Source organism: Biomphalaria glabrata, chromosome 1 (genome assembly GCF_947242115.1).
Source record: "Biomphalaria glabrata chromosome 1, xgBioGlab47.1, whole genome shotgun sequence".
In the NCBI taxonomy this organism is placed as follows: domain Eukaryota; kingdom Metazoa; phylum Mollusca; class Gastropoda; family Planorbidae; genus Biomphalaria; species Biomphalaria glabrata.
The window spans coordinates 43573600-43589221 of record NC_074711.1 but is presented as its reverse complement, the minus strand read 5'-3'; the positions used below and the strand labels follow the sequence as shown (position 1 = coordinate 43589221).

The 15622-nt window shown below is 38.0% G+C and overlaps 1 protein-coding gene across 1 annotated transcript; it reads right to left on the bottom strand.

Annotated features, from left to right (window-relative positions):
* Positions 1-846: 846 nt before the first annotated feature.
* On the bottom strand, positions 847-15365 carry LOC106051790 (uncharacterized). The gene is made up of 6 exons (XM_013206993.2): positions 14866-15365; positions 13250-13422; positions 12645-12765; positions 10059-10237; positions 3178-9699; positions 847-2491 (listed from the first exon to the last, which is right to left on the bottom strand). The coding sequence occupies exons 1-6, from the start codon at positions 14914-14916 to the stop codon at positions 2335-2337; spliced, it is 7203 nt and encodes a 2400-aa protein (XP_013062447.2). The 5' UTR covers positions 14917-15365; the 3' UTR covers positions 847-2334.
* Positions 15366-15622: the final 257 nt, after the last annotated feature.

Genomic DNA, 15622 nt, shown 5'->3' with positions numbered 1-15622 from the left:
TATTCACACATATAGAGCCGATTGTGCTCTCCAGAGATCATAAAGTTTGATCTGGGTTACATTCGTCTGGGCATGCTCTTGCACAAACAGCTTGCTTCTACACTTAGATATTCAAATTGATCCCTTCCCTTTTTATTCAAGTTGTTTTTTTTTTGTTCCCTGTAAAAATCCAAAGCAGCATTCTTAGAGTCATGTCTTCTAGTGACCTAGTCCTTACCTGATTGTGTCAACACAAAGTTTCAATTATTGAAAGAGTCAGTAAGAACATAATTCTAGGCTGTCTTATGTACAGACAATTATTTATTAAGGAAGTCTCTGTGATACTTGAGGCATCAGAAAATCAAAAGTCACTTTTGAAAGTTTGTTAAAGTTCTTTTGTCTTAAGAGTTAAATAAGCCCTTTTCATTGTATGACTTTATCAATAAATCCTTTTTCATCAATAAGTCCATTCTCAAAAGCATACGATAAAATTTTCATAAATCGCAAAATACCAAGATGTCACACAAGTATTGGATCTCTTTTCACATAAAATCTCAATATATCCGGAGCCAATGTTTTAAAAAATGTTAACTTAATTGTTTAATGCCTTAAGGCTATTGGTAGTTTCAATACATCAACTTGACAGCTAGGCTACACAGATTCATAGATGGTTTGACAATCATGAGAATTAACAAATTAGAAGTGAAATTTTTGGTATTGTCTAATGTCAACACTGTTCAGTGGCCTAAAGAACTCATTCAGAACAAGATTTTGTTTTTTTCTGCATGGTGTAAAGAAAGAAACAAACTTCATTTCCTAAATGGATACCAATTTTATTTGCTTTTACAATAATTTAAATATCCTAAGAAAACAACAATATAAAGACTAAATCTATCATCATTTTATTTCATTTATAAACACGAGGACTTTGTGGAAACATTGCATTGAGTGTTTGCTCGTGATCAAATTATAATGGACGCTGGAGTGTTGTTTTTTTCCTGCGGGTTGTTAGATACACGAACTAATTTAGAATGAAGTTGATCAGAGCAATACATCCGCACAATACCGATAGTATTGTTTAGCATTTACACACATGATTTATACAAATAATAATATAGTGATTATCTTCTGAAAATATCGAACCAAAAATAAATGTTTGAATGGGTAAGTTTGTCATGGGGTTGCAGATGATATTATGAACGTGTCGCCATCCTTTCTTCCCCATTGAAACTAGTTTATAAAAGTAGGCCATCCCATCTATGGTTTAGGGATCTTTTCACCACGTGAAACATTCACATCTACACATCTGAAGGAAACATTCACATCTACACATCTGAAGGAAACATCCGACCCTACCATGTAACGTTTGATATGTTCATGCCAGCATGAAATGATTGTCACATACACATAGTCTCCACACAAGTAGCACTCATAACATTTATTACAAAGAAAGTTTGTTTCCAACATACATGACTTCTATCTATCCCAGTCAAGCTCAGATGTCTTTGTACATACATGTTCACCAAATAGTGGAGAGTTTCATACGGACAAACTATAAATAGCAAGCTTTTTGGTGTATCCGGTGTTCAACGTCAAGGACGTCGTGTTGGTAAGCTTTGTTTTCTAATAAGTGACACTCTAGATCTCATGTGTGGGCACATTGGAGCAGTTTGAAAGCTCTTCTATTGGTGGCTTTCAGTTGGCGATTTCAATTTAGCGACCTTGACCTTACTTAGTTCCGTGAAAATCTCCATTTAAGTTCTATTTTTAGGATTTATTAAGTAGAGTAGTAAGAGAGAATATCTTGACATGTCTTTTGAATGGAATGTTTATTAGTCAATTTCGTTAAATATTGCGGGAGGGGAACCTCATTGGTGAAATCACTGCATAGCAAACTCTTCAAAAGTCCCGATTTATGTCTTATTTCTATTGCAGGTCCCAAAATATCCCGCTGACACACCCTTTTGATATTAGTAAGAAAGATGGGTGTTTTAGAAGGTTCCACATATCAGGCTATTAAAAAGATCAAGCCTCTGCATTTAATGAAAGTACATGTGACTTAAATAGCATTCGTTTAAGACTAGCTCTATATAATATGTACAAAAAAAGGGGGGCGTGAAAGCAGGGTTTTTATTGTGACGTTTGGTTGGCCACTTTAAATTAGTTCGTTTTTGTGTCAGAAATTTGAAGTAGCTGTATCATGTTCATTGGATAAGGCTTGTGTACCAGGGATGACGAGACGTGAATCAATGGACAGTAACTCGTCTGTCATCATCTAGATTCAGTGATGACTCGGAATGGCCGGACTTGATGTTTAACCTGGAAAAATGACATCTGGACAAGAACCCTTGTAGTCTACCGTGAACCATGGCGTGATCCTATTAAGTTGACTGATGATCTAGTTAAATCGCTGGTTAAGGAGGCAGCTGATGATGTGGCGTATTCACTTGGGTCTGGAGGTTCACTTAGATGCTGGGGCGAGTCCAGCCACCTCGCTCTTTGAATTAGTAGTCTACAAAAGTTAACAAGTAAAATATTAAAAATACTTTTTAAAAAAAGCGTAAAATTGCATCAATTATTTTGAATCAATCATATAATTATTTTTATTAGATCAAGACTAATAATAATACGATTTGTGTGATTGGAAAAGTGTTATTGTTTTTGTTACATGCTTACAACGCATGCTCAGTGCCTTATGGTCCTATATCACTTTGTGTGTTGACTGTTGGGAAGGAATCGGGAGAAGGTTTCCGTGCTCCTCTTTCAAAAGTTGTTGTTTTTTTGTTGCTCGAGTCTGAATTCGAACCCGAGATCTCGAGATAACTGTTCAAAGTCTCCACCTGATCCCAAAATGGCTAGTGGGAGAAATAACCAGTTGGGGTGGGGCGAGCGGGATCTGGGAAAAGGTTTCAGTGCTGCCTTTTCAAAAGCTGTTTTTTTTATTTAAAAAAAGCTGATTGAGCCTCCAAGATGGAAGGCCGATACGTTTTGCCACTGAGCTATTTAGCCACCATTGCCAAAATAATAAAACCTAATCCAGTTGGCTTACTTTTCGTTCGAGACATTAGGATTTCTTTTATAAGGAAGCTCTAGATTATTTAGCTAAGAATTAACAAAGCCAGTTTGTAACCTACCCCACGAACCATGCTTTTAAAACTGAATGAATGATAGGCCTATTGCCTAAAACACGCTACTCACCTTCGTTGTCTACAGAGTATAGATGTGATCAAAGCCGTCAACAAGAATGTTGTCCCTATGGTAACACCCAAGACAGCAGGCCAGTAACGTGTAAAGACGGTGCTGACTCCTACCAGTGGTTGGTACGTTGATCCATAGCGTTCCACTGATTTGGGCAGCACTAGGGCAGTGAACTCAGTCAGATTGAGCACTTCACTCTTGGGCGTATAGAGGCCGTGGTTAGGCACTTTAACGGTGGGTCGATAACGAATTATTTGCATGTAGTCTCTTAACTTGTCTAAGTTTATTTTGGCTTGGATATTCGTTCTTTTCGTCCCAGATTTGGCTCCAGAGAGCTGCAAAGTTGGCAATTCCTGAAGTGATGAATGATGTACATTTCCATCGTTCTGAACGCTAGCATGAAGTTTGAAGCCATGTTCAGGCAAAGTCTTCATCTCTGTGTTGACAGTTCGTTTTGGAATAATGCTGTCCACAGCAGCCATCTTGGTTTCTTTTAAAGGAGGGACATAAAGAACAGGTTGTAATATGCCAGGTAGCAAGTTGGACTTAAGATTTCTAGAATGACTTAATTGATAAGTTTTGGTTGCTGCAACTTTATTACCAAATATCAGTTCGGATGTCAATCCCATTTCGTTTGTAGGGGTGTCAGACGACAATGCCTTGATGTCTGAGGGAGTGTTTCCCTCTGGAGATTCAACATCACGTGATCTCGATTCTGACGTGGATTCGATTGAAGAAAAATCTGATTGTTTTTGTAAATTATCGGGGTTAAATGTTGTTAGTTCTTGAAAGGTAGTTTGATCTATTGACTGTCTAGTTAGTTGCTCTATTGAATGTGTGATGATTTGTTCTGATTCAGGTAAGGACTCTGTTGATATTTCAACTTGTATGTTTTGTTCAAATATTTGGTTGGTTTGTTTGTCTTTGTTTTGTTCGATTGAATTCTGTGTCATATTTTCTAACTGTTGGACATGTTTCATCAACATTTCTTCTTTTGATCTGTTTACTTCCGCTGTATTAAACATGTTTCTATTTTCTAATTCGACCTGGGTCATCATTACCTGGGATGTTTCTTCTGACCTGTACTCATCTCGTTGTTCATCTTTGGTTTGATCAGCTAAACTGTATTGTTCGTTTGTTTTTGCATTTGGTTGGTTCTGTTCAGTTTGTTTCTGAGCTGTTTGTTCTACTTTGGTCTGTTCGTTAACTTTTAGCGTTGTTGTTTCTGGATTGTTCTGTTCAGTTACCTTTTGCGTCGTTGTTTCTGGATTGTTCTGTTCAGTTACCTTTTGCGTTGTTGTTTCTGGATTGTTCTGTTCAGTTACCTTTTGCGTTGTTGTTTCAGGTTTGCTTTGTTCATCCGGTTTGAAATTTGTCCTTATTGTTTCTTGGTTATTTTTATTACCGTGTTTTTGTATTAAATGTATGTCCCCTGGTATCAGTGTACTTTTTGATTCCTCAACTTTCTGTTTGTTGGCCAGTTTTGAATTTGTCTTATCTTCTAAATCATTTGTATTAAGTGTTTCGTGTTCAGACATATCTGGCTTGTCCAAATACTTCTCGCCCTGCTGATCAGTAAGACCATCTGGCTCAGCTTGTAGTAAATTACTTTCCGCTAATGTCGCCTTTCTATTCTGGTTCAATTCAACACCCCTGTCTACTGCTGCACTATAAAGTACAAATGGTGTAGGCCTACTGCTTTCTGTGCTTAGTACAATTCTAGTGCTGTCTTGATCTTTATAATTTAAAGTTTTAGATGTCGTGGGTAAGTCTTTTATTATTTTATATTTCTCTTCGTTCAAATATGTTCTGTCGAATAAATCCTTTTCTTCTATCTGCTGGTTAAAAGAACCACCGTTTTGAAAGGTTTTTTCATATTTTTCAGACATTGATGGTGTAACACTACCTGCTACATTCGCCATTTCCTCAGTCGTAACTGGAATGTTCAAAAGCTTGATGTTAGCCATAAACAAACTCATCAGATCAAACGGGTCATTGATTTTCTGGGTTTTGGAAACACTTGCTACATTCTTAGATGTTGCAACCCTGAGAGATGGCGTTGTCGATATGTACACATTAGTAAAACTAGTTGCTGTTTGAGATTTCCCTGTTGTTTGTTCAGTATTGGTTTGAGATTTCCCTGTAGTTTGTTCAGTATTGGATTGAGATTTCCATGTAGTTTGTTCAGTAATGGTTTGAGATTTCCCTGTAGTTTGTTCAGTAATGGTTTGAGATTTCCCTGTAGTTTGTTCTGTATTGGATTGAGATTTCCCTGTAGTTTGTTCAGTAATGGTTTGAGATTTCCCTGTAGTTTGTTCAGTAATGGTTTGAGATTTCCCTGTAGTTTGTGCTGTATTGGATTGAGATTTCCCTGTAGTTTGTTCAGTATTGGATTGAGATTTCCCTGTAGTTTGTTCAGTATTGGATTGAGATTTCCCTGTAGTTTGTTCAGTATTGGATTGAGATTTCCCTGTAGTTTGTTCAGCAGTGGATTGAAATTTCCTTGTAGAACTTTCAATGGCTGTTTTCTCTTCAGCTTTTTCGGTCATAGTTTTCGGTGTCGCACTTCCTGTGGGAGGTCTTTCCTCAGTGGTCTGACTTGTCAATACAATCCTTTCGATAGTTCTGTGGGGCTCGTTGAAGTCTTGTGTTACTTCATTAACTTGACTGTCTTTAACATCAACAGAGCTTGTGAGAATGTTGGCAGTGTAGTCAAAGTTTGTCGGATTTGTTTGAGGGTTGTTGGTGACTTCAGTAAGGCTTTTAGCAACATTATTAGCACCTAATGTTGGTCGAGTCACTTGGCGCTCGAAAGAAGAAGTTCCACTTGTGTATCTGTCGGATGTTGACTGACTATGCAAGACGTTTTCTGTTACTGGTGTTCCGTATTTTATAGAATCCTGCTGTTCTTCGTTAGACAGGTTGCTTTGATCTAAATGATGGCTGGAATCTTTAGTTGCTAAATAAGAAAATGTTTTTGTGTCCTCAATTTTTTCTTGGTGAAAATGTTTATTATATTTATTACTTTGAGATTTAAAATGTAATTCTTCTGTGCCTTTAGTTTTTAAATTCATGTCATGTGCTTCCTTGCTATTCTCTTGAGATTCAAACATATGATTGGCTGATTCTAAATTGTCAGATTTCTGGTTCATCTTGTTGCTATAAAAGTCCAAAGTATCGTCAGTCTCTTTATTTATTTTTAATTGATTGGAGAGCTCCTGGTCTGTGATTGGCCAGCTAGCCATTGTTGTCGTCCAAACGTTGTCTTTGAACGTGTGAATCTCAACGTCACGAGCTCCAATATTATTGGACAAGAAGTTGGGATTAGGTGCAGATTGTTGGAGAACTTTTGGTTTGAGACTTTGAACGGTTTCATCTATTTTCGTTGGAGTTACAGTTGTTGATAGTATACCATCTATTGGCTGAACTTTGATGTCATTCCTTCTAGTCGTCTGCTCATTTATGTTCACAAAGTCTTCCGTTTTACTAAGAATTGTGTTCCATTCAATTTTGTCAAGTGCTGTATCCATTTTTTTAACGTCTTTTTTAGCCTCAACACTTTCAGCAGAATTGTTTCTGTTATTGTAAGGGTCAGTGTTCATTAAAAACTGTAGGTAAATATTAGTTGTTTCGTCTTGGCTGGCCTTGACTTTGTTTGTGGAATGAATCACTTGGAGTGATCTGGCAGCACTCCTGTCATCCGGTTCAGCTTTTTCCACTCTAGACTGATCTCCCTTGAAATAGTGTTCATCAATCTGCCCGTGTTCTGAAGTGTTAGTTATTTTGACATTAGTCTTTGCGGCGTCTCTATCACGATAGTCATGCTGCATTTCAAATATGTCGTCTACAACAATCTTTTCTTGAGCAGCGCCATCTTTGTAGTCCTTAGACTGGTAACTCAAGATCTGGCCTGTAAAAAAATTTGATGCTACAGTTTCATCTTTAATTGTATCAATCGGCTTCCTCGTTGTGCCAACATAAGTCGCTGCAAGAGATTCATCTTGTAATGTGTTAGAGCTGTAGATGGCTGGGTATTTCTTGGCTTCATCTTTAGAGTCCAGTTTAAAATTATTTGTGTTGGCATCTGCTTTATCATTGATGTTGACATTTCTTAAGTCCAGAGAAAATGTTACTTTTGGAGTGATTTCAAAGGAAGAAAATGGTTCCGTCTGTTTAGAAATAAATGTATCTACATTTTTACCGTTATTTGTTTTGTCAGCAAAGGTGGTGCCACTTTTTAATATTTCTGCCTTTCTAGTTAGATCTACAGCATCGCTTCTAATGGTTGTCTGATCATGAATATCGCTTAGTTTCTGAAAAGTATTTCTTTTCTGATTTGTCATGACTGTTGGTGTCACTTGACTTGTTCGACGTTCACCGTCATTGACATTGTCCTTTAGAGCTGGTAAATGTTCCATTGGGAGCTTTGCTTGACTTCTGTCCTTAGGAGATTCAATAGAAGCGACACTGTTAATCATGTCCGCTTTTTTGTTTAACTGACTTGGTCGTACCTTTGATGTTGAAGCATTTTTATTAGCAGTTTTCGCCAAGACATCCATTTCTTTAATATTAAGCTTCTGGCTAGAGTCCGTTGACTGCTCATTTTTAGTCGAGTTTAAAATAGCGTTGGTGTAGAATGCATTATCTTTCTGTTTGACAATATCTGGGAGTTCTCTTGAGTTGGCAACTGTTAATGATGAAGCTGATATTTCAGGAATAATGTCGTCGATAAATTCTGAAAATTGACTCTTTATCTGAGTCAGTGGTCTTTGTGCAGTGACAAACCACATGACGGGAGCTGCTGTTTGAAACTTCACTGCTTTCAGTACCTGAATGTTGTCATGAAGCAACTCTCTGTTGCTTTTTTGAAATTTTTTCGCGTTGTACCACAACTTTGGGGCCTCGTTTTCATTTTTTCCAGAGATTGATTCATGGACGTTCGATTCAGTAGACTCATGCTTTATGTCATCGTCGATGTCGACCGTCTTGTCTTTTGATAAAGTCATGTCTGCCATGTACTTTTTGATTGAAACGTTGGCTGGGTGTATGTCGTCTGCTAATGTGCTGATTACTGCGCCTACATTAACTTCAGTTAATTCCATCATTTCCTTCAAATGCTTTGATTGAAATATCTCGTCTTGCTTGGTGGTAGTGTCAGTGTTGCCAAGCAATGGCTGTAAAACAAAGGAAGAGTCTTTGGTGGAATGATTTTGATCCTGAGATAAATAAGTTAACATTACAGGCCAAGTGACTGCCGATGGATGAACTGCTAAGTGGTCTTCAGAGTTTTGGGTAGACATGTTGGATGTGGCATTACTTACACTTGCAGACGAGACGGTCGTATTGGCACTAGATGGTACGTTACTTATATAAACATTCTCCAGAAAGTGGCGAGAGTTAATGTCCGTTGTTTGATGGTCTCGTCTGGGATGATTGTAAGGGGTTTCTGGAGCACGAGGAGGAAATATGAACATTGGGAGGTCGTCTTCAAGATTGAAAGACAGCGTAGTAAAGAATAAGTTCTTCTGAGTAACATGTTGACTTGTGGAGACGTTCTGTTGAGTTCTAGCTGTAGGTGGCGCTGTTTCTTGTGTAACACTAGATCTATCTAGTTTGTTATTCATTTCGTCTTCGGAAGAGTTCTGATTAGTTCTGCTGGGACTACTCGTTGTTTCAAACTGGCCCTGCGGTTTTTCATGTATGTTGTCTAATGAAGATAACATTAAAAGTTCACCAGACTTATTTCTCTCGTTGTTGTTAGAACTAAGAGTGGAACTGTAGTCATCTAAAGATAGACCTATTAACGTCAGAGTTGGTGCAACACTTGAAGACATAATGTTTTCGTTTGATGTAAAATTGTTATCAGAAGCCTTGGTTGCTAAGGACGCTGTAGTTAAACGAGAGTACACATTCGTTTGTTGACTACTATTGGACACTGTTGGTAGTAATGTCACAGAATACTTGGTTCCCATAATAGCTACTGGTATATTACTTACGACATTACTTGATCTGTATGGAGAACTAATTTTAGATTTAGATTTATCAGCGTCTGACAATGCTTCGAGTGAGATTTTATTTTGAAAACCACTCGAATCGATTTTCTGGCTATTTTCTTGATCAAAGTTTTGTTTTTCAAAAATAATGGTTTCTTCCTTGATTGGAGAGTTACCTTTGTAAATTATTTCATCTATAATGGTATTTGTATCTATGTTTTCATCTTTAAGATTAATATTTGGCTCTTTAAACTTGACATTATTCGTCTGTATTTCCTCGCCTGATTTCATCACGTTATTGTCTGCTTCTGAGTTTGTAGAAACCTTTGTTGGGTGTTCGGTAAAACTATAGCCAGTGTCCGTAGTGTCTGTTACCTCAACTGATTCCTGTCGAAATACCGAATTGTCTTTCACAATATTTGATCGGGTAGTGATTAAGTCCGTTTCTTTCATTTCCTGGTCATATTCTTCTATGCTGGGTGTGTCTAGTTCATCTTCCGGGTGCATAATTGACCAATCAAAAGTAAGCCTGTAAATAAAACGGTTTCAACTTTAAAGTAGGACAAATTTTTGACAAGTTATTTTTACAATTGTCATTCTCAATGACAAAAAGTTCTTTTAAATTGAGTTTAAACTTGCAGTAGGGCTAGTTGAGATCTTAATATTTCAACGAAAACATATAACTTATCTAGAACTAAAGATCTGCAATATGTAAGAACAACATTTCGCATTACTTTGATTTTTGTATAATGTTTTCAAAGTTTCGTTTGTTTGTTTATATTAACTGATTAAGTTAATTCTGTTTAGATCTGAACTTGTCCATACAGGACCCCATAGATAGCTGAAAGATTTACTGATGACCCATGAGTAATAAACTAGTGTACTTACAAGGTTTTATCCAGATGTCTGTTGCCCACCACAGTCTGCTGTTGATACTGTCCCCACACCGCGCCACTAGCAGACGTGAAGTTGCTTTGTTTGAGATCAGTCTCGAACCAGTCCACCAGTGTAGTCGTATGGTCAAAGTCATCGTAGTCGTAAAAGAATGCGTTCATCTTCACCAGACCCTAGAAGACGAGTGAGAAGATCAAGAGACAGCCCCGAGAGTGTAAGTTTGTGTGTGCGTGTTTCCGCCAACGTGCTTCGTCACATTGGTTATAACTAAGAGTTGATTCTTGTTGCCTACGTGAGTTGTTTTGTGTTTTTTGTTGTTCTTTTTTTTTTCAATGGAATGATAGTTTATGTTTGTTTTTTCTGGACTCATATTCTGGGTTCTGATAAGGTTGTCTGTTGATGTTAGAGCACTTGACGTTTTAGTTACCTCCCCCTTTTTATTTTGAAATGAAAATCTGACTATGTCTGCCTAGCACTAGTAGGCTACATGGCTACACGTTGTCTACCAGGTACTAGTAGGCTACACGGCTACATGTTGTCTACCTAGTACTAGTAGGCTACACGGCTACACGTTGTCTACCTAGTACTAGTAGGTTACACGGCTACACGTTGTCTACCTAGTACTAGTAGGCTACACGGCTACACGTTGTCTACCTAGTACTAGTAGGCTACACGGCTACACGATGTCTACCAGGTACTAGTAGGCTACATGGCTACACGATGTTTACCAGGTACTAGTAGGCTACATGGCTACACGATGTCTACCAGGTACTAGTAGGCTACACGGCTACACGATGTCTACCAGGTACTAGTAGGCTACATGGCTACAAGTTGTCTACCAGGTACTAGTAGGCTACATGGCTACACGATGTCTACCAGGTACTAGTAGGCTACATGGCTACACGTTGTCTACCTAGTACTAGTAGGCTACATGGCTACACGATGTCTACCTAGTACTAGTAGGCTACATGGCTACACGTTGTCTACCTAGTACTAGTAGGCTACATGGCTACACGATGTCTACCTAGTACTAGTAGGCTACATGGTTACACGTTGTCTACCTAGTACTAGTTGGCTAGATGGCTACCCGATGTCTACCAGGTACTAGTAGGCTACATGGCTACACGTTGTCTACCAGGTACTAGTAGGCTACATGGCTACACGTTGTCTACCAGGTACTAGTAGGCTACATGGCTACACGTTGTCTACCAGGTACTAGTAGGCTACATGGCTACACGTTGTGTACCAGGTACTAGTAGGCTACATGTCTACACGTTGTCTACCTAGTACTAGTAGGCTACATGGCTACACGATGTCTACCTAGTACTAGTTGGCTACCCGATGTCTACCTAGCACTAGTAGGCTACACGGCTACACGAGGTCTACCTAGTACTAGTAGGCTACACGGCTACACGAGGTCTACCTAGTACTAGTAGGCTACATGGCTACACGTTGTCTACCTAGTACTAGTAGGCTACATGGCTACACGTTGTCTACCTAGTACTAGTAGGCTACATGGCTACACGATGTCTACCAGGTACTAGTAGGCTACATAGCTACACGATGTCTACCTAGTACTAGTTGGCTACCCGATGTCTACCTAGCACTAGTTGGCTACATGGCTACACGTTGTCTACCTAGTACTAGTAGGCTACACGGCTACACGTTGTCTACCTAGTACTAGTAGGCTACAATGCTACCCGATGTCTACCTAGCACTAGTTGGCTACATGGCTACATTATGTCTACCTAGTACTAGTTGGCTACCCGATGTCTACCTAGTACTAGTTGGCTACATGGCTACACGATGTCTACCTAGTACTAGTAGGCTACCCGATGTCTACCTAGTACTAGTAGGCTACCCGATGTTTGCTAGAAGGTAATTGTATTACTTTTCTTTCAATTAAATGTTATATTATGTGAATTAATACCAGCTGACAGTGACCTAACATGTGACAATATCACAAGCAGGTGTCAGACATGATATGTGATAGTATGACAAGCAGATTACAGACATGGCATGTGACAATATCACAAGCAGGTGTCAGACATGATATGTGATAGTATGACAAGCAGATTACAGACATGGCATGTGACAATATCACAAGCAGGTGTCAGACATGATATGTGATAGTATGACAAGCAGATTACAGACATGGCATGTGACAATATCACAAGCAGGTGTCAGACATGATATGTGATAGTATGACAAGCAGATTACAGACATGACATGTGACAATATCACAAGCAGGTGTCAGACATGATATGTGATATTATGACAAGCAGATTACAGACATGGCATGTGACTATATCACAAGCCAACATGCCAGACATGAGACAATATCACAAGACGAGATACCAAACATGACATGTGACCATATCACAAGCCGAGATGCCAGACATGACATGTGACAATAGAAGATAAAAAGTGAAAAGATTATCCCGTGAATACTATAGGTAAAGGAATAGTCTGTGTGACCTTTAAAAGTTAAAAGAGAACATACAAGTTTGTAGTGTCTAGTGTTTATTACTCTATCGCTATCTGGGTTGCCTCCATTGTCAACAAATGGTGGCTACTTACGTCTTCTGGCCAGTGGTCAAACAAAACTGTAAGTAACAAATTGTTGTCCTTGTGGTCAAATTCAATGTTGTTGCTGTCGTATTTCAAAGGTCGATGAAACAAGAACACGTGATCGTTGGCTCTGGGAAGAACAAAAAGGTTTTTGATCAACTAGATTTGTGTAGATCTGCATGTCAGACAGGAAAAAAGAATTTGAGAGTATTGAATCTAGGTTTAATTGTCTGAATCTAGGTTTATTTGTTTTGCACCTTTCTTAAAGAATGGCAGTTCGTGTTGTTCAGTCTTATATACTCTATAATGTAACTAATGATCCAATGTGTCCATCTCTCTGTCTACACGGTTAAATACAAGAAAAATACAAATAAAAAAAACTTATTTTGAGTATAATTGTATCAATCAGTTTGGATCAGCCATGTAATTAAATTTGTAATAGATCTAGACAAACAATAATAAATCTGTTCGATTAGAAATATTTTTACTAATTGTTTTTGTTTATGCAATTTCACTTGATCAAGTGTCATGTGTCAGTTCTACTAACTCGTCAGGTCATGTGACCATAAGTTTTCATGTCTATTCTACCAGCTCGTCAAATCATGTTTACCAACCTGCCAAGCCCTGTCACTATAAGCCTCATTACGTAATCACACTGGTCGCTGCACAATGGGTCATCCTGTCTGGCCAACGGGTCACAACATGTTCCATCATATGTACGACCCGAAGGATTTTTGAATTCTCCAAGCCTAACAGTCAACACTCCGCTGGAATAGACGCCTTGTACCTGAATACATAATTGCACGTGTAGATCATTAAATCTATATGTCTAGAATTACTTCTCATTTTATATGTAGCTTAACTTTAAATATACTTATGCACAGATCTGTACAGATGTTTGTCTATTTCACTTGTAAATTATGAGTGAGTCTGGTGTGAATGTATTTTGATTTTCTATAGTAATCATTTTTTGTTTGGTGTAATGCACAAATTCTTTCCATATGGATTATAAAGATTATTATTATTATTATTATTGGGTGCACATATCTATACAGATAATGTCTGTCTATTTCTGGGTGCACAGATCTATACAGATAATGTTTTTCTATTTCTGGATGCACAGATGTATACAGATAATGTTTGTCTATTTCTGGATGCACAGATCGATATAGATAATGTTTGTCTATTTCTGGGCGCACAGATCTATACAGATAATGTTTGTCTATTTCTGGGTGCACAGATGTATACAGATAATGTTTGTCTATTTCTGGGTGCACAGATCGATACAGATAATGTTTGTCTATTTCTGGGTGCACAGATCGATACAGATAATGTTTGTCTATTTCTGGGTGCACAGATGTATACTGATAATGTTTGTCTATTTCTGGGTGCACAGATGTATACAGATAATGTTTGTCTATTTCTGGGTGCACAGATCGATACAGATAATGTTTGTCTATTTCTGGGCGCACAGATGGATACAGATAATGTTTGTCTATTTCTGGATGCACAGATCTATACAGATAATGTTTGTCTATTTTTGGGCGCACAGATCTATACAGATAATGTTTGTCTATTTTTGGGCGCACAGATCTATATAGATAATGTATGTCTATTTTTGGCGCACAGATTTATACAGATAATGTTTGTCTATTTCTGGGTGCAAGAAGTTGAAGGAAAGAGAACATTATTAAAATGGCAGAGATTTACAGTTTGTTTTGTTTTTTAGAATCAAGATTTTTAATATTCATCGTGCATGTCATGTTAGTAACGTTTCCTTTTCAAGCGCAGATCTAGTTTTCTATGTCACTTTATGTAGGTCAGGTTTACTAATGTGTCATGTGGCCAGCACAACGGCCAACCGCTTTTTACTTTCTTAATCATATAGGTCTATACTATTTACAGCTTCGTGGATTTAGGGACCCCATTAAAGTCCCGTATGAAAAGTATTCATCAAGATTTGACATATCGCCCCCTTCACCCAAATATTTTGTTTTAAAAAAGGGCTTTCACACTCGACTCCCAAACAGACCTATATAACCCAAAGACTTGTTAAGAGCCAAAGTTGCTGACGAGAACTTTGGCTATCTTTTAAAGGATAGCATATCGTTAGTATTACATTAGTATATCATTAAACTAATTTTTAGCAGTTCTTATAGCTGGCCATGCATTAGTAGTAACATGTATCATATAACGAATATATCAAATAAGATATTGAGTATGTCCTCACCTGATAGAACATCACTAGAACAGAGTGTAGCAAGACTTCTTGAAAGAACATTTCAGCTGACTCAATGACACAGACACTTGTAGAGCTCCACACTTTGTTTAGATGTGAAAACACATAGTCAATTAGAAATACTCCTTAATGACAGAAAAACGTTTAAAATTAGAGGCTTTTCGCTTTCTTTTTTTACTATTTTCAATTCTGAACCAAAAGAAATTGTTCATTAGACAATTCTTCAAACAGAACTATTCTTTGTATTAGTTGAAGCAGCGTAGTTTATCCTTTGACTTAACTTCTGTTTTAATCATTTAGTATTCCTTTATTGACTAGAACGAAATGAATAGTAGCACGCTTTAGAATGAACAAAGTGTATAAAGTCCAAATAGAAATCACTGTAATGGTCTGAAGATGTATTAGAAACTAGGAGCATAGTTTATCCCGTTCCAAGTGGCTAGTGTTCATGTGTCTGGGTTTAGACGTCCGAAGCTTTTATACTGGCTACATGGGACATTGTTGCACTGGCTTTAGCTGGGTGGGCACGGAGAAGCAATAGCATGCATCGAATCGCCCCCCCCCCCTCTTTTTTTTTACTCTCATACAAGTCCAGTGCCTGAATCGTCTCAACCCCCCCCCCCTCCCCAAATCACGTATTTACATGTCCAGGAATAGCGCAAGACATCCCGACCCGTGAGTTCTAAGAACGTCCAAGTATTTGACAGCGCCAGAGTTTGTCATCTGCTCAAGCTCAAGTTAAGGAGAC